The sequence below is a fragment of the Bubalus kerabau genome, chromosome 4 (genome assembly GCF_029407905.1).
Source record: "Bubalus kerabau isolate K-KA32 ecotype Philippines breed swamp buffalo chromosome 4, PCC_UOA_SB_1v2, whole genome shotgun sequence".
NCBI classification, from domain to species: Eukaryota; Metazoa; Chordata; class Mammalia; order Artiodactyla; family Bovidae; genus Bubalus; species Bubalus kerabau.
Genome location: NC_073627.1, coordinates 119,929,143 through 119,954,580, shown reverse-complemented (window position 1 = coordinate 119,954,580; position 25,438 = coordinate 119,929,143). Strand labels below are relative to the sequence as shown.

The following is a 25,438-nucleotide window of genomic DNA, read 5'->3' as shown; positions in this document are numbered from 1 at the left end:
GGTTGCAGGCAGTGAGTATAGCAGTATATGCACAGGATCATCCAAAGGAGGTGCCCATTATCTTCATTACCTCCACCATAGTTTGGGCCCAGGTAAATAGCAAGGAGGGAATACAGTTCCACCCATCAACAGAAAATTGGATTAAAGATTTACTGAGCATGGCCCTGCTCATCAGAACAAGACCCAGTTTCCCTCCTCAGTCAGTCTCTCCCATCAGGAAGCTTCCATAAAGCCTCTTAAAATCTTCTTCATCAGAGGGCAGACAGGCTGAAAACCACAATCACAGAAAACTAACCAATCTGATCCATGGACCACAGCGGGTCTAACTGAATGAAACTATGAGCCATGCTGTGTAGGGTCACCCAAAACGGACAGAACATGGTGGAGAGTTCTGACAAAACGTGGTCCACTGGAGAAGGGAATGGCAAACCACTTCAGTACTCTTGCCTTGAGAACCCCATGAACAGTATGAAAAGGCAAGAAGATAGGACACTGAAAAATGAACTCCCCAGGTCGGTAGGTGCCCAATATGCTACTGGAGATCAGTGGAGAAATAACTCCAGAAAGAATGAAGAAAAGGAGCTAAAGCAAAAACAACACACAGTTGTGGATGTGACGGGTGACAGAAGAAAAGTCCGATGCTATAAAGAGTAATACTGTATAGGAACCTGGAACGTTAGGTCCATGAATCTTGCAAGGCATACCGGAAGTGGTCAAACAGGAGATGGCAAGAGTGACCATTGATATTTTAGGAATCAGCCAACTAAAATGGACTGGAATGGGTGAATTTAACTCAGATGACCATTATATCTACTACCGTGGGCAAGAATCCCTTAGAAGAAATGGAGTAGCATCATAGTAAACAGAAGAGTCCAAAATGTAGTACTTGGATGAAATATCAAAAATTACAGAATAATCTCTGTTCTTTTCCAAGGTAAACCATTCAATATCATGGTAATCCAAGTCTATGTCCGACCAATAATGCTAAAGAAGATGAAACTGAATGGTTTTATGAAGACCTACAAGCCCTTCTAGAACTAACACCCCCAAAAGATGTCCTTTTCATTATAGAGGACTGGAACACAAAAGTAGGAAGTCAAGAAACACTTGGAGTAACAGGCAAATTTGGCCTTGGAGTACAGAATGAAGCAGGGCAAAGGCTAACAGAGTTTTGCCAAGATAACGCACTGGTCATAGCAAACACCCTCTTCCAACAACACAAGAGAAGACTCTACACATGGACATCACCAGATGGTCAACACTGAAATCAGACTGATTATATTCTTTGCAGCCAAGATGGAGAAGCTCTATACAGGCAGCAAAAACAAGACCAGGAGCTGACTATGGCTCAGATCATGAACTCCTTATTGCCAAATTCAGACTTAAATTGAAGAAAGTGGGGAAAACCACTAGACCATTCAGCTTTGACCTAAATCAAATCCCTTATCATTATACAGTGGAAGTGACAAATAGATTCAAGGGATTAGACCTGATAGAGTGCCTGAAGAACTATGGACAGAGGTTTGTGATACTGTACAGGAGGCAGGGATCAAGACCATCCCCAAGAAAAAGAAATGCAAAAAGTCAAAATAGCTGTCTGAAGAGGCCTTACAAATAGCTGCAAAAAGAAGAGAAACAAAAGGCAAAGGAGAAAAGGAAAGATACACGCATTTGAATGCAGAGTTCCAAAAAATAGCAGAGAGAGAGAAGAGAGCCTTCCTCAGTGATCAGTGCAAAGAAATAGAGGAAAACAATAGAATGGGAAAGACTAGAGATCTCTTCAAGAAAATTAGAGATACCAAGGGAACATTTCATGCAAAGATGGGCTCAATGAAGGACAGAAATGGTACAGACCTAACAGAAGCAGAAGATATTAAGAAAAGGTAGCAAGAATATACAGAAGAACTACACAAAGAAGATCTTCATGACCCAGATAATCATGATGGTATGATCACTCACCTAGAGCCAGACATCCAGGAATGTGAAGTCAAGTGGGCCTTAGGAAGCATCACTACGAACAAAGCTAGTGGAGGTGATGGAATTCCAGTTGAGCTATTTCAAATCCTAAAAGATGATGCTGTGAAAGTGCTGCATTCAATATGCCAACAAATTTGGAAAACTCAGCTGTGACCACAGGACTGGAAATGGTCAGTTTTCATTCCAATCCCAAAGAAAGGCAATGCCAAAGAATGCTCAAAGTACTGCACAACTGCACTCATCTCACACGCTAGTAAAGTAATGCTCAATTTTCTCCAAGCCAGGCTTCAACAGTATGTGAACCATGAACTTCCAGATGTTCAAGCTGATTTTAGAAAAGGCAGAGGAACCACAGATCATATTGCCAACATCTGCTGGATTATCGAAAAAGCAAGAGAGTTCCAGAAAATAATCTATTTCTGCTTTATTGACTATGCCAAAGCCACTGACTGTGTGGATCACCACAAACTGTGTGGAAAATTATTAAAGAAATGGGAATACCAGACCACCTGACCTGCCTCTTGAGAAATCTGTATTTCTCAAGGTCAGGTCAGAAAGCAACACTTAGAACTGGACATGGAAAAACACACTGGTGCCAAATAGGAAAAGGAGTACGTCAAGGCTGTATATTGTCACCCGGCTTATTTAACTTATATACAGAGTACATCAGGAGAAATGCTGGGCTGGAGGAAGCACAAGCTGGAATCAAGATTGCTGGGAGAAATATCAATAACCTCAGATATGCAGATGACACGACCCTTATGGCAGTAAGTGAAGAAGAACTAAAGAGCCTCTTGATGAAAATGAAAGAGGAGAGTGAAAAAGTTGGCTTAAAGCTCAACATTCAGAAAACTAAGATCATGGCATCCGGTCCCATCACTTCATGGCAAATAGACAGGGAAACAGTGGCTGACTTTATTTTTCTGGGCTCCAAAATCACTACAGATGGTGACTGAAGCCATGAAATTAAAAGATGCTTACTCCTTGGAAGGAAAGTTATGACCAACCTAGACAGCATATTAAAAAGCAGAGACACTACTTTGCCAACAAAGGTCCGTCTAGTCAAGGCTATGGTTTTTCCAGTGGTCATGTATGGATGTGAGAGTTGGACTATAAAGAAGAGCGCAGAAGAACTGATGCTTTTGAACTGTGGTGTTGGAGAAGACTCTTGAGAGTCCCTTGGACTGCAAGGAGATCCAACCAGTCCATCCTAAAGGAGATCAGTCCTAGGTGTTCATTGGAAGGACTGATGGTGAAGCTGAAACTCCAATACTTTGGCCACCTGATGTGAAGAGCTGACTCATTTGAAAAGACCCTGATGCTGGGAAGGATTGAGGGCAGGAGGAGAAGGGGACGACACAGGATGAGATGGTTGGATCGCATCACCGACTCAATGGACATGGGTTTGGGTGGACTCTGGGAGTTGGTGATGGACAGGGAGGCCTGGTGTGCTGTGGTTCATGGGGTCGCAAAGAGTCGGACATGACTGAGCGACTGAACTGAACTGAACCTTTCCTGTGTAATACCACAAGTATCCTGAGTTTTACTACTACTTTATATATTTATTATTTTAAACTTTTTATTTTGTATTGGTGTACAGCTGATTAACAATGTTGTGACAGTTTCAGGTGAACAGAGAAGGAACCCAGCCATACATACACATGTATCCATTCTCCCATCCAGGCTGCCACCCAACACTGAGTGGAGTTCCATGTGCTGTACAGTAGATCCTTGCTGGTTATCCATTTTAAACGTAACAGAGTATACGTGTCAATCCCAAACTCCCCAGCTATCCCTTTCCCCATCCCTCTCCCCAGCAACTGTAAGTTCATTCTCTAAGTCTGTGAGTTTCTTGCTATTTTGTAAATAAGTCCATTTGTATTTTTTATTTTTAGATTCCACATTTAAGGGATGTCATGTGATATTTCTTCTTATTTGTCTGACTTTCTTCACTCAGTATGACAATCTCTAGGCCCATCCATGTTGCTGCAAATGGCATTATTACTTTTTAATGACTCTTCTACCACTCTTTAATATATATTTAATTGGTCACTGTCTGTAGTTTCAAATAGAATGATTCATGAGGGTAGGGACTATATCTTATTCTTTGATGTACTGTCAGTACCTGTCTCAGATGATAACAATATGACATGTACTCTTTAATTATTTGCTAAATTCAAGAAAGTGAATCAATATATCAATTTATAAACAACATATGAGAGTATCTATCTCCCTGCACCCAGATTGAGAATTACTGATTATTAAGATCTGTCAAATTTAATAGGCAAACAATACTATTTCACTGTATTAATTTTCATTCCCTTGATTACTAATGAAGTTGAACATTTCTATTAGCTAGGTACCAGAAGGAAATGGCAACCCACTCCAGTATTCTTGCCTGGAGAATCCCAGGGATGGAGGAGCCTGGTGGGCTGCCGTCTATGGGGTCCCACAGAGTCGGACATGACTGAAGCGACTTAGCAGCAGCAGCTATTATTGTTCCTGAAAAGAATAATTTAGTCTTGTTCTTTACTAATTTTTCAAATTATCTTTTGTCTTACTGTCTTAAAATATCTAATGATTTTCATTGATTATTAAAGATGTTGCTAATTATCCTATATGCTAGCATTTGGTTTTGGTAATTAATATTCAGAAACTTATATTTTGAACAGTCAAAGCCAACTGATATTCTTCCCTTATCATTTTCCTTCTGTTTTCAGTGCTTAATTTATCAAGTTTTTCTCTACCATATAACTGGTACTTATGTGTTATTTGTCCTTAGTTTTTTAAGACCATTCTTGAGATAATTCATTAACATATGATTCACTCCATTTTAGTTTTTTTATTACTGGCATTATGTTCTGGGGACGTTTTAAATAGCAAAATTACCAAGGAAAATACCCTAAATGCAAAAAAAAAACCACAAAAAAAACCTCGTCTACAGCAGAAGAGCTTACGTAAAATGGCAGGGTATCCTTCTTTAACACCTCAGCTGGGAACACAGGCCTTGGGAGACTCAAACGTCTTGCTGCTAGCTCTGTGCATACCCAAAAATGACTGTGAAAGTGACATGAATATTGATTTTGGGGTTACACGTAAGTTTCAACAAGCAGAAACACTCACAAATGTGGAATGTGTGAATAATGAGCTTGACTGTTATATATGAATAATGGTGATACACACTCACGCACCCACACAGTCAGCTGGTGAGTTTTATACTATTTCACTATCTAATTTATTGTAGTGTTATAATATATTTTAGTAGTATTTAATGAAATTTAATATTTTAGTAGTACTTCTAAGATTGTTACAATTCTTCCATGCGCTATCTCAATTCTTTCTTTCAAAAAATCTTTGCAACATCCTGTCCCCTATTTATATTTCCAGAAAAACTTTACAATAATTCTGAAAGACTTTAAAAGAACTGCTGTTGTGATTTTTTATTGAGTGCATTAAATATACAAAATTAATTTATAAGAAACTGACACCTTTATAATACCAGGTATAGGAAAATATTCTATGATTATTTAAGATTTCTTACTGGCCCTTAAATTCTACAACTTCCCTTATAGAAGTATTATATATATCTTTTTAAAATTTTATACAATTAACATCTTTGCAATAAAGTTATTTCTGGGAAAATGGTTTACTCTATAAACAAGAAATTCTATTTCAAGGAATTCATCTGAAGGAAACATATTACCCTAAAGAAATGAGCAGAAAATCATGTAAGTATTGATAAAGAAATCAATCAGCATTATAATGCTATTTAAAACAATAAAAATGAATCAACTTAAGTTTTTAACAACAGGAAAATAGATTTTTTAAAAAATTATAGTTTAAAATATTTAGAAAAAATAATGCACTCAAAATGGGGCTTCCCATGTGGCTCAGTGGTAAAGAATCTACCTGCCAAAGCAGCAGACTCAGGAGATGTGGGCTCAATCCCTGGGTTGGGAAGATCCCCTGGAGGAGGAAATGGTAACCCACACCAGTTTTCTTGCCTGAAAAATTTCATGGACAGAGGAGCTTGGCGGGCTACAGTCCACAGGGTCACAAAGAGCCAGATACAACTGAAGTAACTTAGTATGCACACACAATCTATTCACCCCTTGTAAAAACTGCTCACTATGATACTTCATGTTCCTAGCACGGTGCCTGGGATATATCACATGCTTAATAAATACCCAAATATTCAACTGATGGAAATTTATCCTTCCATTTAAGATAAAATAACATGAACTAAATTTACCCTCCTGCCTGAAAGAATTCCCCTCTCTCCCCCTGCAACAAAGACACACATACAAAATATATTAACAAATGATTTTCAAGACACAGGACATCAGGCAATGGGCAGTGATTACTGAGGAACAAGAAAAAAAATGAGATGAATCCCATGACTACCCCAACTTCAATTGTTTTGAGATAATTTAAAGGTCATGAAAAAGCAAGGGGGTGGATAAGCCAAGAAATAACCAATAAAAGTCCATGATTTAAGAAAACAGCTGAGAATCCAGGGAAACCAAAGCAGGTAGAGATCATATGGTAAAATGACATAGAGGACAGGGCTACAGAGAAGAACCCCAAAATTTCAGCACTAAATGAATACAGAAAAGAAATGTTCAAATCAGTCATCTGAATCACCACCTAGAGAAAATTAGAACAAGAGAAAAATTAAAATCAAAGGAAGCAGAAGGAATAATAAATATCAAAGCAGGTATCAATAAAAGAGAAAACAGAAGAGAGAAATCCAAAAGCTGGTGCTTTAAAAGCAATAAAACTGAATGTTGAAGAATGGATAACCAGGGAATGGCCAACGGAGAATAGAAAGATTGGAAGATCACCTCCTCTTAGTGGCACACCAAACTTACAACTATTTACAGAGCAGCTCTCAAGGAGAATGACCTGAAGACTAGCAGAAAATCTCTTCAAAACTAAACATATAAAAAGGATCAAGACAGGTAGAAGGAAGGTAGACACAGTGCAGTAAAGAACCATACCCCCAGGTAGGCCACAAATGGAAGAAGGATCATTATAACTGCAGAAGTTCTCCCCAGGGAACTAGGGGTACAATCCTCCTCATCAGGCTGCCCAATCTAAAGTCCCCAGAATGAGACTTTGAAGACCAGTGGGGCATACTTTTGGGAAAGTCAGAGAGTAGTTGCAAACAGACTCTACTCTTAAAGGACACAAACTCTCACGTGATATAAGATCAAGGGAAGAAGCAGTAATTTATTTACTTATTTTTTATTTTTTTTTTAACTTTACAATATTGTATTGGTTTTGCCGTACATCAACATGAATCCGCCACAGGTGTACACGTGTTCCCAATCCTGAACCCCTCTCCCACCTCCCTCCCCATACCATCCCTCTTTAAAAGGAGCCTGGGTAAGATCAACTTGCTATTAGCGAGCCTCCCAGAGAAGCAGGAATCTTCTGAGACTCACACTGGGGACAGAGACACTGACAGAAGCCATTTTTGGGCCCTTATTCAAACACAAGGACAATGCTCTAGGAAGCACCATTTTGGAATCTTCTCTCTAGCTCATAACACTGGGACCTGGCCTAACTCACCAGTTAGTAGGTACCAGTCCTGGGACATCCCACATCAAGCAGCTGGCTGAATGTGGGCACAGCTCCACCTACCCACAGCAGGCCAACTCCTATAGGATCCCCTGAGCTCCTAGCTGGCCCAGGAACCAGCTCTGCCACCAGTGGCCCAACACCAGCTCTGGAACCCTTGAGCTCTTCAACCATCCAAATAACTGACCTTGACCCTCCCAACTCTGGAACACCCCAAACACTGCAGCCAGCTTTGTCAGGAACTAGCCCTGCTCAGCAATTCCACTCCTGAGTATTTAAAATGTGAACAATCTAAATGTTCATCAGTAGGTAAATGGATAGAGATGTGGGGGGTGGGGGTGTGTGTGTGTGTGTGTGTGTGTATACACACACATGCACACAACGAAATATTACTCAACCATTATAAAAAGAATGAAATCTTGTCATTTGTGACAACATGGTGTCCAAGAGGATATTAAATCAGACAGAGAAAGATAAATACCGCATGATTTCACTTATATATAGAATTTAAAGAACAAAAGAAATGAACAAAATAACAAAAAAGAGTCACTGATATAGAGAACAAACAAGTGCTTGCTAGAGAGGAGAGATGGGGGAGGAAAGAAATAAGTGGAGATTAGGAGGTACAAACTTTCAGTTACAAAATAAATGAGTCATGGGTATAGTGTGGAGAATATAGTCAATAATTACGTAATATCTTTGTATGGTCACAGATGTTAGCTAGAGATGTAACATGGCTATCTTTTTGAAATGTACAGAAATACTGAATCACTATGTTGTGTAACAGAAACTAACATAGTTCTGTAGGTCAGTTATACTTCAAAACAAACTCATAAAAAAAGGAGTTAAGATCTGTGTTACCAGAAGCAAGGGATAGGAGGAGGGCAATCTGGATGAAGGTAGTCAGAAGGCACAAACTACCAGTTGTAAAATACATAAGTACTACAGACATAATGTACAACATGATAAATTAACACTGTTGTATGCTACATAGGGAAATTGTTAAGAGAGTAAATCCTAAGCACTCTCATCACAAGAAAAAATATTTTCTATTCCTTTAATTTTGTCTCTATATAAGATGATGGATATTTACTAAACTTATGTTGTAATCATTTCATGATGTATGTAAGTCAAATCATTATGTTGTATACCTTAAACTTAAATAGTGCTAGATATCAATAAAACTGGAAGGGAAACAATAATGGATACCATTTATCCCACAGGGAAAAAAAAAGCAATAAAACTGATAAACCTCTAGCCAGAATGATTAATAAAAGTATAAATTATAAATATCAAGAATAAGGGAGATAGTATCAATATAGGTATTAATGAATAAAATAATATTATTAACTTTATTTCATAAAACTCTACAATGTAGATGAAAGACATGTTTCTTAAAAATATTAATGATCATTCATAAAATAATTCATATAGCACCAAGCTTACTAAAGAAATGGAAATTGTAGTTACAAATCTTCCACAAGCAAATCCCAGCCCCAGTGGCTTCACTGGTGAATTCCACCAAATATTTAAGGAAGAATATAACTGTACTCAAATTATCACAAGTGTATACACAAACTTATCAAACTGTATACTTTTAAAAATACTCAATTTATTATATACTAATTACATCTCAAATAAGGCTGTTTTTAAAATGTTCAATTGATGGAAAGTGGCAGGAGGGACACAGACATGCCAGGAGCCAGAGAGAAGCAGCAAAAATAAAAGGAAAACAATAAATAGAATGAGATTAAAGAAAAAGTACACAAAGAAAAGAGCAAGTGAGAGGTTTAAATAGAAATGATTCCCAGTTGTAAAAGGAACAGGGTATTAAATCTACAATGTGTGATTAGAAATAGCACAGTAAAAGTTTTGGAACTATCTGGATATTCACTTAATTCTGCTAATTACTAATCCTATGCAGAGTGAATATATAAGACTGTACTCTACTCTGTGTGGATATGTATGTGTGCGTGTGTGTTTAACTAGCATATCAGAACCACAGCACAAAGCTGATAGAGTACTTTGGGCATGCTGTATTTCCAGAGAGAATGAATATATTAGAAATTCTCCTATTTCTTCCATAACCTCCTAATTTATGAAGAACTGCCAATAAATACAAATATACTTCCTCAGATAACAAATTTTACAGCATGTCTAATTATCTAATATTTTCCTAGGTATTTATTTAATCACTAAATGTTTTTTTTTATTGGAATATAATTGATTTACAACATTTACTTTCTGGTGTACAACAATGTGAATCAGCCATAAGTAGACATATACCCCCATCTCTCTTGAGTCTCCCTCTTTCCCCCATTTCACCCCTTTAGGTCATTATAGAGCACCGAGCTGAGCTTCCTGTGTTTTCTAGGTTTTTAAAAACTAGAAGACAATAATTGATTTTATCAAGAAATACTTGAGGAAGGGGAAAAAAACCCACAAAATTAAGTATAGTTATAATAAAATTAAATTCAATTCTAAAAAGAAGACTCAAGATACCAAAGCCTTTAATAGAAAAAAATTAGAAAAAGACTGCATTCTACATAAATATACTGGTGAAAAGCTTACCTGTATAGTCGCATTTCACTTAGCTTTATCGTTATCAAATCAATAATGGGTGGGGGGTTGGTCGGACTCTTTGTTATTACATGGAATGTATTTTTCATTGTAATTAGTCCAAAATCAGCAACAAAAACATTTTCAGAAACTGGAGACTGTGGGATAACCACAACAGGGGCTTTGATGTGAACATCCAATGCCATTCTAGAACTCCTCTGTGCCAGTTCTTTTACACCAGTAGCAGCCATTCCTGCTGCCTGAACAGTTGCCTCCGCTAAGGCTTGTTTACCTGCTTGAAAATTATCTATAAAAGCCTATAAAGAAAACAGAATTATATTCTTAAGGCTACCATTAATGAAAGAAATTATTAAATGTATCACTATTTATGATTTTACTTCCGTAAGAAAAACTTTCTCTTGGTACAACTAAGCAACATTTATTCAAAGTCTGTCTACATTAAACCTTAATCTTCTGCAATAGAAGTTGGGAAACAAAAAGATGCAGATACAGAAACACAGTAAAACAATAAAAACCTAGTCCTTGGAACAAAGCAGCGTGGGGATACTGCAATGTTTCACTGGTATCTGTTTCTCTTTTAATCTCACTTTCCTAAGGGCTAAACAATCGTATTGTATTTCCCTATAAAACCTCAATGCACACAGAGCTTATTTACATTTGTAAGGTAAAACAGTAATAAAAATGTTTGTCAAGAAAAACTGCATGATAACCTCAGTTAAAAAGACCACAGAGACAACAATATTATTTATTTAGAATCAAAAGCTGACTCATTTGAAAAGACCCTGATGCTGGGAAAGATTGAGGGCAGGAGGAGAAGGGGACGACAGAGGAGGAGATGGCTGGATGGCATCACCAACTCGATGGGCATGGGTTTTGGTGGATTCTGGGAGTTGGTGATAGACAGGGAGGCCTGGCATGCTGCGGTTCACAGGGTCGCAAAGAGTCGGACACGACTGACTGACAGAACTAACTGATTATCTAGTTTATACCACAATTTAGTTAAAGGAATGAATAGTGAAGTCAGAGACAGGCATGACAGTCACAGGAAAAAATATCGGCTGCCAGCAAAAGAAAAACAAACTATGAAAGGCAGAAATAGAGTTTATATACCTTAGGGAAATGTCATAGGGATTAAATCTAAATCCCACAAAGCCCCAAATATTCATAGAATACAATAGGAAATGTAATTTTCCTAATGATTATCTGAAACCAAACCGGACTTCAATTGTATATTTAGCACTTTTAGTAAGAGCTGAAAGGTAAAATACTTAAACGAATTATACATAAAAGAAAGAATTAAATTAATATACATAACATATATAAAATGTACATATATTTAATGTCTATAAAATACATATTTTAATTAACTAGAACATTCCCATGTGAAAAATGATAGTATATAAACGATACTATACATTTCAGTCACGATAAACGGTACCCAGAATATTTTTAAAAAGCAGGGGGAAATAATCAAGCAAGGAATTCCTTATCTATGCTTGAGAAACAGCAAACACTTTCCAACTAGTAGGCAAAAATAAATAAAAAAATCAATTAACATACTTACCAATATAGAATACAGAAATTTTTTGACAAGAACTACTTCAATGCAACCAACAGTTAAATTAACTTGCATATCAACTACATTCATATCTGTGTATGCAGAACCAGCAGTTGCACCCATATAAGAAACCATTTTGAAGCTGAAAACTTCTTTTCCGGTAATATAAACAGCCTTAAAGAGAGAAAATTTCAATCGTCAAAATCCACTTTGGATAGAATGTCTTCAGGGCAAAAATAAAAACAAAACATACACACATATTTGGAAAATCTTCAAAACAGTCAAGCCAAGTATAAATAAGACAACAATTCTAACATCCTTACTAGAATCTACACAAGATTATTCAAAACAGAAGTGGCGGTTCCCTTTTGGGATGCAATCAATTTGGTAGGTTTGGCACAAGATTTTTTTTAGTGGGAAAAACAGGAAAAAAAAAAAAAATCAGACTACACCTTTTCATTTAGTGAGTATACTTTTGTACTGAGAACTGCCATATAAATGTATTTTTCATTCACTGTCAAAACTGATAATCTATTTTCTTGATCTGAGGTATGTGAATAGATTTTCCAGATCCTTCAAAGGAGTCTTCTCCTATCACAAAACTTCTGCTCCTTATTAGTTTGTTGAGTCATCTCAACTGCCAAATAAGAATTACCTATAGCAGTATGACGTCTCAAGCTCCGCAATAAATTAAAAATGGTTGGAGATATTAGCAGATGTGGAATGACAGAAATATTTTGAAAGATAAACAGAGTACTCACTAACTTAATTTTTAACTACTTTATGGTTTTCTTGACCCTTCTAAATGCTAGAAGCAGGGCAGAGGGCTGAAGAACCATAAGTAAACAAATTCCAACCATGAAACAAAAAAAACCTTAGGAATCAGAGATAGTTGACTGAAGGCTGAGGTGTAAGATGAGACTCTACTTAAGTCTATAGGTATTCTGCTTCTGCCTAGGATACAGAATGCTGAAGAGAGGTCATTGCAAACCTTAAGAATGAGAAAAACAAAAACAGATAAACTATAAAATTTTTAACTTTTCTTAAAGAAAGAAAGAGAAGTCACTCAGTTGTGTTCAACTCTTTGCGACCCCAGGGACTGTAGCCCACCAGGTTCCTCCATCCATGGAATCTCCCAGACAAGAATACTGGAGTGGGTTGCCATTTCCTTCTCCAGGGGATCTTCCAAACCTAGGGACTGAACCTGGGTCTCCCGCATTGTAAGCAGACACTTTACCCTCTGAGCCACCAGGGAAGCCTCTTAACTTTTCTTAAAACCATTAGAAATCTGAGGCTACAAGCCAACCAAGCGGCCTGAAATCTAAAGAAAAAATAAGGTACTTTCAAGAAAGACAGAATCTTAAGCACCAGCTCACCTAGGATAAGGGGCAGGAGAAAAGAGATGCCATATACCATAACATTAGGTAAGAAGAACTGAGATAAAATGGTAAAGGTTGACTATGAACTAATAATGGGAGACACAGAATCCCTGGGAGTCACAGACACAGAGGAGCTCACACTCAGTTGTAAGCATTTCATTGCGCACTTTATGTTGGAAATTCCTAAGTGACTAGGGTCACAGTGGAATACCAGAGGAAGATTTCCTTGCTACAATCCTCAAAGAAAGGAGAAGCCTCCACCCTGGAAAAGGCCCAAAGTACCATCAGGATTACTGCCTCAAACAGAAGCCTTAAGAAACGATGGGAAAGGCACTAACCTTGTTGCCCTCAGCTCTCCATTAACGTGATTTAACTCCCCATGCTAACACGTTAGCAGAAAAAGAAGGCACACTCGCTTTCAGACATAAATACTGTTCACTACCATCTCTGTTACCCTATACATGACGTCTGACAGTCAATCATTAGCTACAAAACACCCCAAAAAGAAGGGAAAAAAAATGAATGACAAAGCAATTAACAGAAAGACTTGCCTATAACACAGATGTTGAAACATTCAGCCAATGGATTTTTAATTATTATCATTAATAAGGCAGGTGCTTTGAGTGGAAAATGTGGAAAATATGAATGAACAGACTAAAGAATGTGAGCCAAGAAATGGAAAACAAACAAAAAAAAGGTAAACATTAAAGATTTAAAAACAGGGTAGCAGATGAAGAACACTTTCAGTGGGTTTATCACTATATTCAATGGAACCAAGGACACAATGAGTGAACTTAAAAACAGGTCAACAGAAATTATACAAATGAAACATAATGGGAAAAGAATGGGAAAAGAACAGAGGATCTAAAGGTCATGAGATGATCTCTAATAAGAATCTAAAAGTAATTTTTGGAACCCAAGAGGAAGAATAGGGACGAGATGGAGGAGGAAAGGGAGGTGAGGAAGGAGGGAGATGGAGGTAGAAAGAACTACCTGAAAAGACATAAAAAATATATAGAGAGAGATCCAAAAAGCACAAAAAACTTCAAACAGGACAAATATGAAAATATACTTACATCTATATAGACACACTATACACAAATCCAGAAAGGCAGTCAGATAAAGACAAGAAATTATGTACACCTAGTAAAAGTATCTGGAGAAGGCAATGGCACCCCACTCCAGAACTCTTGCCTGGAAAATCCCATGGATGGAGGAGCCTGGTAGGCTGCAGTCCATGGGGTCGCTAAGAGTCAGACATGACTGAGCAACTTCACTTTCACTTTTCACTTTCATGCACTGGAGAAGGAAATGGCAAGCCACTGCAGTGTTCTTGCCTGGAGAATCCCAGGGATGGGGGAGCCTGGTGGGCTGTCGTCTATGGGGTCACACAGTCGGACATGACTGAAGTGACTAAGCAGCAGCAGCCACAGCAAAAGTATCACTCAGATAATGAAGGTGAAATAAAAGTGCTTTTTTCCCTAGGTCTGGTCCCTCCTTCCTGCCAAAAGATGAGATAAATCATAACTAGCAGAGATGCATTATAAGAAATCATTAACTTCTTCAAGTGGAAATAAAAATAACAAAATTTTGAAGCTACATGAAAAAATTCCAGAAATGGTTAGAATAAAGGTAAGATGGTATATGTCTTGTAAAAAATTAATTTCTCTAAAAGAAAACTAAACCTAAATCAGTACATATACATTGAGAACTTTCAGCATACACAAAAGTAAAACATATTATAATAATACTGTGAACGGCAACAAAAGTAGCAACTGACAGTAGAGTGTTGCTAGGATATACTACATAAGCAGTAAAATATTATCAGAAGGTAGACAATAATATCCCTAATACTATTAAATTAATCAATGAAAAGCAGAATAACTTCCATAAGTCACATGAGTGACTTGTGACTACCCCCCTTGAGTCCAACAGAAGAGAAGAAATTTTCATAAAACAGTGTTTAGTGCAGAGATTGTGGCCTAGGAGACAACAGGCATAGATAAAGGGTAAATAAAAAGATCATACTAAAAGATGGGTATTTTAAGTAAAAACCTGTATTTTGAAACATAAGGTCCCTCATTCTTCATCCAACTGGCTCCCTGAACTTACACTGTCAGGCCTATACTTACAATACTTTTCTAAAAGGAAAATGACTGGCCTGAGAGAAAAAGAAAACAAACAAACAAAAACTCTATAGATACTCAAGTTTTGAGGCTATAAAATCACTGCATTACTGCCTACAATCTGCCATGATGTTCACCTGTCCAAAGTCCTACCTACACAAAGCTTCCAATCAGCTCTGAATATTTAGGCAAAATTACCAAGTCCTTCTAAGAGAAAGAAAGTGAAACTGTCAACAGGCTCAGCACCAGCAGTTTGACTGAACATTTACACTAGGCCAGAAAATATAGAATAACATGCTTAAAATCATCTAGAAAAGAAAATGCAAGCTAAAGAATCAAAATCCAGTCAGAGTACTCTGCAAATATAAATGTAATGCAACATACAAATGTTCGTGGAGTATCATTCTTACAACTATGAGCCCTGACTAAGAAATCTACTGGGGAATAAACTTATGAGTAGCCAAAATTTTGGGGATGTCAGCATAAAGACTGGTCAAGACTCCCATTTAATAAAGAAGAAATTTTTTTGAATATTCTGAATCAGAGTATTACCATTTTGCAACCCTTAATGAAATGATGGTTTTTAACATTACAAAGATAGCAAGAAACTGTGCATCCTTTGAAGATACTCAACACAATCTATGAAGTATTCTTGTCTTCCCCAATCCCTGAAAAACAAACAAAACAAAACAATCTCCCTGAATCTCACTGAATGAAATTTAACTTATCAATTTTATTTTCTTGGGCTCCAAAATCAATGCAGATGATGACTGCCGCCATGAAATGAAAAGACGCTTGCTCCTTGGAAGAAAAGCAATGACCAACCTAGACAGAGTATTAAAAAGTGGAGACATCACTCTGCTGACAAAGGTCTGTACAGTCAAAGCCATGGTTTTTCCAGTGGTCACGTATGGATGTGAGAATTGGACCATAAACAAGGCTGAGCACAGAAGAATTAATGCTCTTGAACTGTGCTGGAGAAGATTACTGAGAGTCCCTTGGACAGCAAGGAGATCAAACCAGTCAATCCTAAAGGAAATCAAGCCTGGAGAAGATTATTGAGAGTCCCTTGGACAGCAAGGAGATCAAACCAGTCAATCCTAAAGGAAATCAAGCCTGAATATTTATTGGAAGGACTGATGCTCCAATACTCTGGCCACATGAAGCAAAGAGCCAACTCATTGGAAAAGACACCGATGCTGGGACTGAAGGTGGAGGGGAAGGGATGACAGAGGATGAGATGCTTGAATAGTATCATCAACTAAAGGGACACAAGTATGAGCAAACTCTAGGCAGGGAAGCTTGGCATGCTGCAGTCCATGGGGTCACACAGAATCGAACATGACTTAGCAACTGAACAGTAACTGTACACAGTAAGAAAAGGATATCTATTTAAATAAATGATGCTAGGAAAAAAGAAGCCAATGTTCAAAAAAGTGAAACTGGATTCCAGCCTCAATCATATTAAAACAAAATCAGTTTCAAGTAGGATGAAAGATGTAAGTGAAAGGCAAAATCATATAACTTTTAGAAGGTGACATAGGGGAATACCTTTATGAATTCACAGAACCGATTGATTTAGAAAACATAACACTCTCAAACCAAAAAAGAAGGATAAAATTCAACTTCATTAAAATTAACAACTTTTGTTTCTCAAAAGACATCATAACCAAACTGGGAGTAACTATTCGAAACAAAAATAAACTAAGCAAGGAATAATACAGAACATATTAAATGATTTCTTACAAATCAATGAGGAAAAAATTAACATTCCTTCACCCAAAATTGGTAAATCAAATCAGGCATCAGCAAACTATCAACAGCAGGATTAGGTAAGAATGATTTTCGTATCTGTAAGTAGTTAAAAATAATCTAAATAATAGTAATATTTTGTGACACATGCAAGTTATAGGAAATTTTCATTTTATTATCCATAAAATAAAATTTTATTGGAACACAATCAAATCATTCATTTACACATTACCTATGGCTACTTACACATTACAATAGCAGAGCTGAATAGTTTTAACAAAAACTGCACGGCCCACAAAGCCTAAAAGACTTACAATCTGGCTATTTACAGAAAAAGTTTGCTGGCACCTGGGTTTAACAGACATTTCATAGAAAAGCAAGCATAAATAGTCTATAAATATGTGAAAAATATGCAACTTCATTACTGGTAAGAAAAATACAAACTGAAAACACCATATTATATACTCCAGATCTTCAAAAAACTTAACACAACAATTTCGAGCATTGGGATGGAAATAAAATACCAGATCTCTCTTCCACTGCTCCTGGGAGTACATGATTCTCTGGAAATGCTTACATGAGATATGTCCAAGAATATACCAGGAGACATGTATAAGACTAGTTACAGAAGCAATGCTCATAAAACAAAAGAACAGAAACCAAATATCAATAGAACTATGAATAAATAACAATATACACTGGAATCAAAGTTAACAAAAAAGGAAAGGAAAATGGGGGTAGGACAAGAAGATACAAGTGAGAAAATTCATTTTGTAGCTTTTTTAAAATTGGATTTTTAACCATAAATATGCATACAAATAAAATTATAGAGGGAAAAAAGTACAGGTCTTTTGGATCATTGAAAAAGCAAGAGAGTTCCAGAAAAACATCTATTTCTGCTTTATTGACTATGCCGAAGCCTTTGACTGTGTGGATCACAATAAACTGTGGAAAATTCTGAAAGAGATGGGAATACCAGACCACCTGACCTGCCTCTTGAGAAACCTATATGCAGGTCAGGAAGCAACAGTCAGAACTGGACATGGAACAACAGACTGGTTCCAAATAGGAAAAGGAGTACGTCAAGGCTGTATACTGTCACCCTGCTTATTTAACTTATATGCAGAGTACATCATGAGAAACGCTGGGCTGGAGGAAGCACAAGCTGGAATCTCAATTGCCCGGAGAAATATCAATAACCTCAAATATGCAGATGACACCACCTTTATGGCAGAAAGTGAAGAAGAACTAAAGAGCCTCTTGATGAAGGTGAAAGAGGAAAGTGAAAAAGTTGGCTTAAAGCTCAACATTCAGAGAACGAAGATCACTGCATCCGGTCCCATCACTTCATGGCAAATAGATGGGAAACAGTGGAAACAGTGTCAGACTTTATTTTGGGGTGCTCCAAAATCACTGCAGATGGTGACTGCAGCCATGAAATTAAAAGACGCTTACTCCTTGGAAGGAAAGTTATGACCAACCTAGATAGCATATTCAAAAGCAGAGATATTATCTTTGTCAACAAAGTTCCATCTAGTCAAGGCTATGGTTTTTCCCGTGGTCATGTATGGGTGTGAGAGTTGGACTAGAAAGAAAGCTGAGCGCCAAAGAATTGATGCTTTTGAACTGTGGTGTTGGAGAAGACTCTTGAGAGTCCCTTGGGCTGCAAGGAGATCCAACCAGTCCATCCTAAAGGAGATCAGTCCTGGGTGTTCATTGGAAGGACTGATGTTGAAGCTGAAACTCCAACACTTTGGCCATCTGATGCGAAGAGCTGACTCATTTGAAAAGACCCTGATGCTGGGAAAGATTGAGGGCAGGAGGAGAAGGAGACGACAGAGGATGAGATGGCTGGATCGCATCACTGACTCAATGGACATGGGTTTGGGAGGACTCTGGGAGTCGGTGATGGACAAGGAGGCCTGGTGTGCTGCGGTTCATGGGGTCGCAAAGAGTCAGACATGACTGAGCAACTGAACTGAACTGATGACTAATCTTAAAGGACAACTATATTTAATAATGTTAATTAACAGAAACAAGTTCATACCTTTTTGTATACAGCTGTTATGTCAGAATCCAGGACAATTATATTCCTTAGCTTTGCATTTGTTTCAGTCACTGATGGCCTCATAATGATTTCACAATCAAGCCCTAAGGGGAAAAAAGAATCATTAAATTCTTCTTCCTTCATTTAGTAGTTCTGAATTCACTTTTTATCAAATCCTGTTACCTTCTATCTTAATTTCGGAAATGTTACGTTTCTGATCTTGAATAAAGATCTGTAAACATGATAATTCTGCTAAAATCTGCAAGGTAATAGTATCTTCATTCTTGGATGATTTTAAAGCTGCAAAAAGAAACTCATATTGTAAAACATATGACAAAATTTTTAGTAGTTATCTTACTAACTTATAAAGTAACTGAAATCACAACAATAATGCAAATACTAGAGGAACATCTGATTTGCAAATTGAAAGCAAGCAATAATATGTTACCTACTAAGTTATGAATTCTAAAAAAAAATCAAATCCAATGAAACCAAAGTCAAACAAATGTAGACAAAGAGACAAAACAAAATAGTTCTAGATGAGAATAACATTTGAAACTAAGTCATAGCTGTAAAATCAGTCTTTGGCAATTTACTGATAACAAGGTGATACTTATTATCCAACTTATAACTTTTGACTGCTTAAAAATAGCACTTGGTTTAAAAATATACACTCATATTATTATAATTTTGTTAGTTCTATGTTTCTAATCTAAAATAATATTTTTTTGTTCAGTCATTCAGTCCTTTCTGACTCTTTGAGACCCCATGAACTGCAGCACGCCAGGTTTCCCTTTCTTTCATCATCTGCTGGAGTTTGTGCAAACTAATGTCCATTCAGTTGGTGATGCCATCCAATCACCTCAGCCTCTGTCAACCCCTTCTCCTCCTTGCTTCAATCTTTCCCAGAATTAGGGTTTTAAATTCATGAAATCTAACTATATTAAATTTATAATTTTCAGATGGCACTAGTGGTCAAGAACCCGCCTGCCAATGCAGGAGATAAAAGAGGTGCAGATTTGATCCCTGGGTCAGGAAGATTCCCTGGAGAAGGGCATGGCAACCCACTCTATTATTCTTGCCTGGAGAATCCCATGGACAGAGTCAACTAAAATGAATGACTAGATAAATAAAAGCTACTTTCTTCAGCAATTATCACTTTACTAATATTTTTTAAAATTAACTTGGTACATAATGAATCTTTCCAGATATTAATCTAGGCAATAGAATTCTGAAGTCAATATCATAAGTTAATAAGCCAAGAACCAAAATTTATTGATCTACTTGGTAAAATTTGAAGTTGAATTTTAAAGAAACATACTTATTTTTTTAACAACCTCCTCTTTGTCTTCAGTCTCCACAACATGCACCGGGGCTGGTTTTTCCTCCAAATATGGAAGGATATTATTAAAATAATTTATTGTACTCAGAAGTGCTTCAGTATGTAAATGAATATCCAAAGAGGAAAAATTCACCTAAGGAACAAAACTGATTTTAGTAACACAACAAATATTTGTTTGCCTGTTCTATGTTCTTTGTGGTATAAAGGATACAATTTATAATAGTCAATTTTTATCCTCAAGGATCTTACAGTTCCAGTTAAAATTTTTATAATACATTTGCTTAGAAATACAGTATCTAACTGAAAAATAAATTATTATTCACTTATACCTTTATCAGTTGCACAACATTGTTATAAGCATTCTTCAATATTGTTGCAGGTAAATTATTTTCAGCCTACACAAAGTGAGAAATACAAATCTGTTAGATTATCACGGGAACACAACTGCACATACAATTACACAATGGTCCTACTACACATTTATATAATTTTTTGAGCTATTTACATACATATAATTAAACAACTGCTTCACCAGAACAAAAGAAACTTGGTAAGTATAGAACAAGTATTCAATAAATGCTATATACTATCTTATCACCAAGAGTAGAAATTTAGATAAAGAAGATATGGTGAAGAGTGAAGTGAAGTGAAGTTGCTCAGTCGTGTCTGACTCTTGGCGACCCCATGGACTGTAGCCTACCAGGCTCCTCCCTCCATGGGATTCTCCAGGCAAGAGTACTGGAGTGGGGTGCCATTTCCTTCTCCAGGGGATCTTCCCAACCCAGGGATCGAACCCAGGTCTCCTGAATTCCAGGCAGATGCTTTAACCTCTGAGCCACCAGGAAAGCCCATATAATGAAATATTCGTCATAAAAAAAAAGAACGAATTTGAGTCAGTTCTAGTGAGGTGGATGAACCTAGAGCCTGTTATACAGAGTGAAGTCAGAAAGAAAAAAAACAAATATCATATATTAATGCATATATATGGACTCTAGAAAAATGATATTGATGAATCTATCTTCAGGGAAGGAATGGACATGCAGATATAGAGAATGGACTTGCAGACAGTCGGGGAAGGAAAGAGTGGGACAAATGGAGAAAGTAGCATAGACATATATACACTACCCTGTGCAAAACAGACAGCTGGTGTGAAGTTGCTATATATCACACGGAGCCCAGCCAGGCATTCTGTGAGGACTGAGAGGGGTAGGATGGGGGGAGGGGAGGCAGGCTCAAGAGGGAGGTGATAAATGTATAATTATGGCTGGTTTGTGGTGTTGTATGACAGAAACCATTACAACATTGTAAAGCAATTTTCTTCCAACTAAAAAGTAAATTTAAAAATAGAAAAAAATTCCCACCAAAAAAAAGAGTGGAAATTTAGATATTATCACACGTAGAGGACAATCATTTAATCATCCACAACTCTGTAAGGTCCTTCCCAAATCTTCCTGAATGTTAAAATTTTGACAGAATGATCCACCAGGTATCAAATATTCTGTGTTATATTTAGATCTGAAACATTTTTATATTGATAAAAGTTGTTTAATTCATAAACAATATAAACACTAAAAACTGCAACAATAATAGTAAAAAATGGCCTTTAAAGTTATATAATGCTTACTGAACATTATTCTTACTATAAAGTACTATAATTATTAAAATAATGTGGCACTTATATAAAAACAGGTCAATGAAAACACAGGCGAAATCATATGTAGATGACAGTACACATAAATATTTAATAAATGATGACTTGGTTATCACAAGTCAACAGAAAAGGAATGGAGCCACTGACAGCAGAAAAATTAGGTAACTTTAGACTATCGTGGGAAATCAAGTGAAAGCTTCATCTTTTATAGTATACCACAACAAATTTCATCAAGATTAAAAAGTCTGTAGATTCCCTAAGGGGGGTTAACAGTCAAACTGCAGGTCATTTCTACTTAGAAAGTGGGCTGCTTATTGTCCTCATATATTAAGTGTTTATAAACCACAAGTTATCTAATAGAGGATGACAAAATAAAACATCTTAAAGTTTTAGGAGTTACAGTGATCACATCGGGATGGTGATTAAACTGAATATTTCTGAACTTATAAAACTTGATTTAAATATCTCAACAGTATCCTTACCATGCTTGCATGTGAGGTAAGTTGCTTCAGTCGCGTCCGACTCTGTGCCATCCCATGGACGGTAGCCCGCCAGGCTCCTCTGTCCACGGGATTCTCCAGGCAAGAACACTGGAGGGGGTTGCCACGCCCTCCTCCAGGCCATCTTCCTGACTCAGGGATCGAACCAACATCTCTTAAGTCTCCTGCACTGGCAGGCAGGTTCTTTACCACTAGCACCACTTGCTTACCATAGCAAGTATATAAATCAAACTACTTACCTTCACATATTCCAGTGTTAAGAGATCTTCCATTGTGTTATCCAGTGTTGTAATCAAATAAACTGGTTTCTTGTTTTCATCTAAAAATAATTTCTCAAATTATTCTTTCATAGAAAATGTAATAGGAAATAAATACAGGAAATATTAACAATTATAGAATTGGAAAAGAAGTATTTCCTGTATTAGTTCTGAACTCTGATCTCTGTATTACTCAAATCAGGTGGTCTTTCTTCCTTTATTTTAAAATCTACAAATATAATTTCATCTCATGATTCCCTTTTCTTATGCCACACTACAAAAGATTATCTTACCTTTCTAAACTTAGATAGGAAGTTAAGTAAGAAAAAGTAGCAATCAGATAGAGAAAACAATGTTTATGAGGAACAATGAAAGGACATGAAGCGATTCTGGTCCTGAATCACAGAAATAAGTCAGAATCTCTAAAAACGACTGTATACAAAAAACATCAGATAGTTGATGAGAAATAAGCTGTTCTGTGTATTAGTTTAGATTAAAATAAACTTGAGTACCATATTATCAGTCTTTACAAATTATATTGTAGCTTCTGCTTAAAATCTAAGAAAATAATCAAGGAAACTGCTGAAGAAGAGTATTTTGTGTCAAGTCTTTATAACCATCATTAGCAAATTACTTATGCCTTTTAAATCAATAACAAGATACTGGAAGATAGGAGTACAAACCAGGCATACTACTCATGAGGGAAGAAATACAGTGTATTTCCACAGAACCCTCCAGATTTAAGTTCATTAGTACTTAAGCTAGCCTTCTACTGCAGATGCTAATCACATTTCAATCCTTAAAAAAGTCCCCACTTTTTCACACATTCATTCATTCACTGAACAACTATTTACTGATTATTTACTTTGTGTAAGATATATTGTATTCGCTTCTTCCTACTCTTTCTAAGAAAACATAAGCAAATGTATTACACAAATAGGGGAACTGTTAGTTGTATATCCTGTATTAAGTATGCAAGGGTTATCTTACCCTTTGCTCTTAGGGAAACAAACAATTATAAAAAAACAAATATTAACAACTTCTGTAATACTTCTGGATTACTGCAAAGCACTATCAAGTTGGCTCATTTTTCTTTTCAACTGTCAGAGCAAACTTTCTTGATGTAAAAAGCATAATAAGGCAGAATTCTGTTTCTTGCATGTATGATAATTTTTTCAGGAAGAGATAATCATAACACAATTCACCAGATGCAAGTTCTGAAGGGCCACAGAACAAGTGTAGCATATGGAACTAAAAATGTGTAAATCATTTCCAATAACTAAGTTTTCAGGCTACAATACTTAATCTGCTTCCCAACATACAGAGATCCCATTTAATCCAGGGCTCACAGAAAAGGGGAAGTTTCGTTATAACAGTTAACAGACATCTTTTGTCTGAGAATGAGCTCCCAGAGAAGATGACACTCTTAAATCCTTGATACGTATATAAGCATATTCCTCACCTTTCTTATTCCCACAGAGTTCAGCTTAAGTTTTTAACTCCCTTATTTTAGTATCTCAGTTCACCACAGGGTGGTAGTGGGGTGGGGGGACTCCTAAATGAGTTCGAAAGATTTCACAGGATAGCTCCCATTTAAAAATTAAATAACTTATAAACATTAAAAAAAACAACAACAATCAAAAGGGAATTTCCTGGCAGTCCAGTGGTTAGGACTCAACACTTTCACTGCCAGGGCCCGGGTTTGATCCCTGGTCAGGGAACTAACATCCTAAAAGCCACAAGGCCATGCCCACCTCCCCCTCCAAAAAAATTTTTTTAACTTTAAAAATTAAAAAAGACACCAATTTCCAACATGAATAATAAAAAAAAAAAAAGACTCAAGTATATACTGACTGCTAAAAACCCACTTTAAATACAAAAGTACATATAGTTTGAAAGTAAACAGATGTTGAAAACTATATTATGCTAACACTAAAAGGAAGAAAGCAAGGATAGATATGTTAATTTTCAGACAGAGCAGACTTCAAGGCAAGCAAAAGTTGTAAGGGATAAAGAAAGGCATTAAATAATGATAAAGCAGTCGATTTTCCATGAGAATACAACAATCCTTAAGGTGTACTTATTGAACAATAGAAAGGAAAAAATGATCATAATGCAAAGAGAAACAGATGAACCCACTACCTTATTAGAACCCTTCATACTCTTCTATCAGAAATGAAAAAAATACATATTATATAGTAAGGACACAATTCAGCTCGGTAACACCATCAAATAACTGGAGGTAATGGATGTCTAGAGACTACTTCATCCAACAAGAGCATAATATTCATTCTTCTTAAGCTCACATGGAATATTCACCAAGATCAACCACATTCTGAGCCACAGAACACAGCTCAGCAACTTTTAAAAATAGAAATCATACAATGTCTGCCTTCAGACCACAGAAGAATGAAAACAGAAATCAGTAACAGAAAACTAGTTGGAAAATTCCAAGATATTTGGAAAATAAATAACACATTTCTAAATAACACATGACTCAAAAAAGAAATCTTGAAGGAAGAGTTAAAAACACTTGGAATTAAATGAAATGTCCATGCTCTAATTCCCCCAAATCTGAGACTATGTTATCTTATATGATAAATGTAACATTACAGAGGTGATTAAGGTCAGGATTTAAGGGGAAATGATCTCTGATTATCCAGATGCACCCAATCTTAATTACCTT

The 25,438-nt window shown here is 36.6% G+C and overlaps 1 protein-coding gene across 5 annotated transcripts in view; it reads right to left on the bottom strand.

The window, feature by feature from the left end:
- Positions 1 to 25,438, bottom strand: part of VPS13A (vacuolar protein sorting 13 homolog A) — a 266,066-nt gene that overhangs the window by 123,525 nt on the left and 117,103 nt on the right. For all 5 annotated transcript variants that reach the window (XR_008713637.1, XM_055578364.1, XM_055578365.1 and 2 more), the window contains exons 27-33: positions 22,735 to 22,814; positions 20,674 to 20,739; positions 20,324 to 20,477; positions 19,186 to 19,302; positions 19,003 to 19,106; positions 11,705 to 11,872; positions 10,132 to 10,436 (exon numbers count right to left, since the gene is read on the bottom strand). Coding sequence is in view for 4 of the 5 variants with exons in the window: in XM_055578364.1 (XP_055434339.1) it covers positions 10,132 to 10,436; positions 11,705 to 11,872; positions 19,003 to 19,106; positions 19,186 to 19,302; positions 20,324 to 20,477; positions 20,674 to 20,739; positions 22,735 to 22,814 (994 nt within the window). In the remaining variant the exon portion in view is untranslated. The remainder of the gene's footprint in view (positions 1 to 10,131; positions 10,437 to 11,704; positions 11,873 to 19,002; positions 19,107 to 19,185; positions 19,303 to 20,323; positions 20,478 to 20,673; positions 20,740 to 22,734; positions 22,815 to 25,438) is intronic.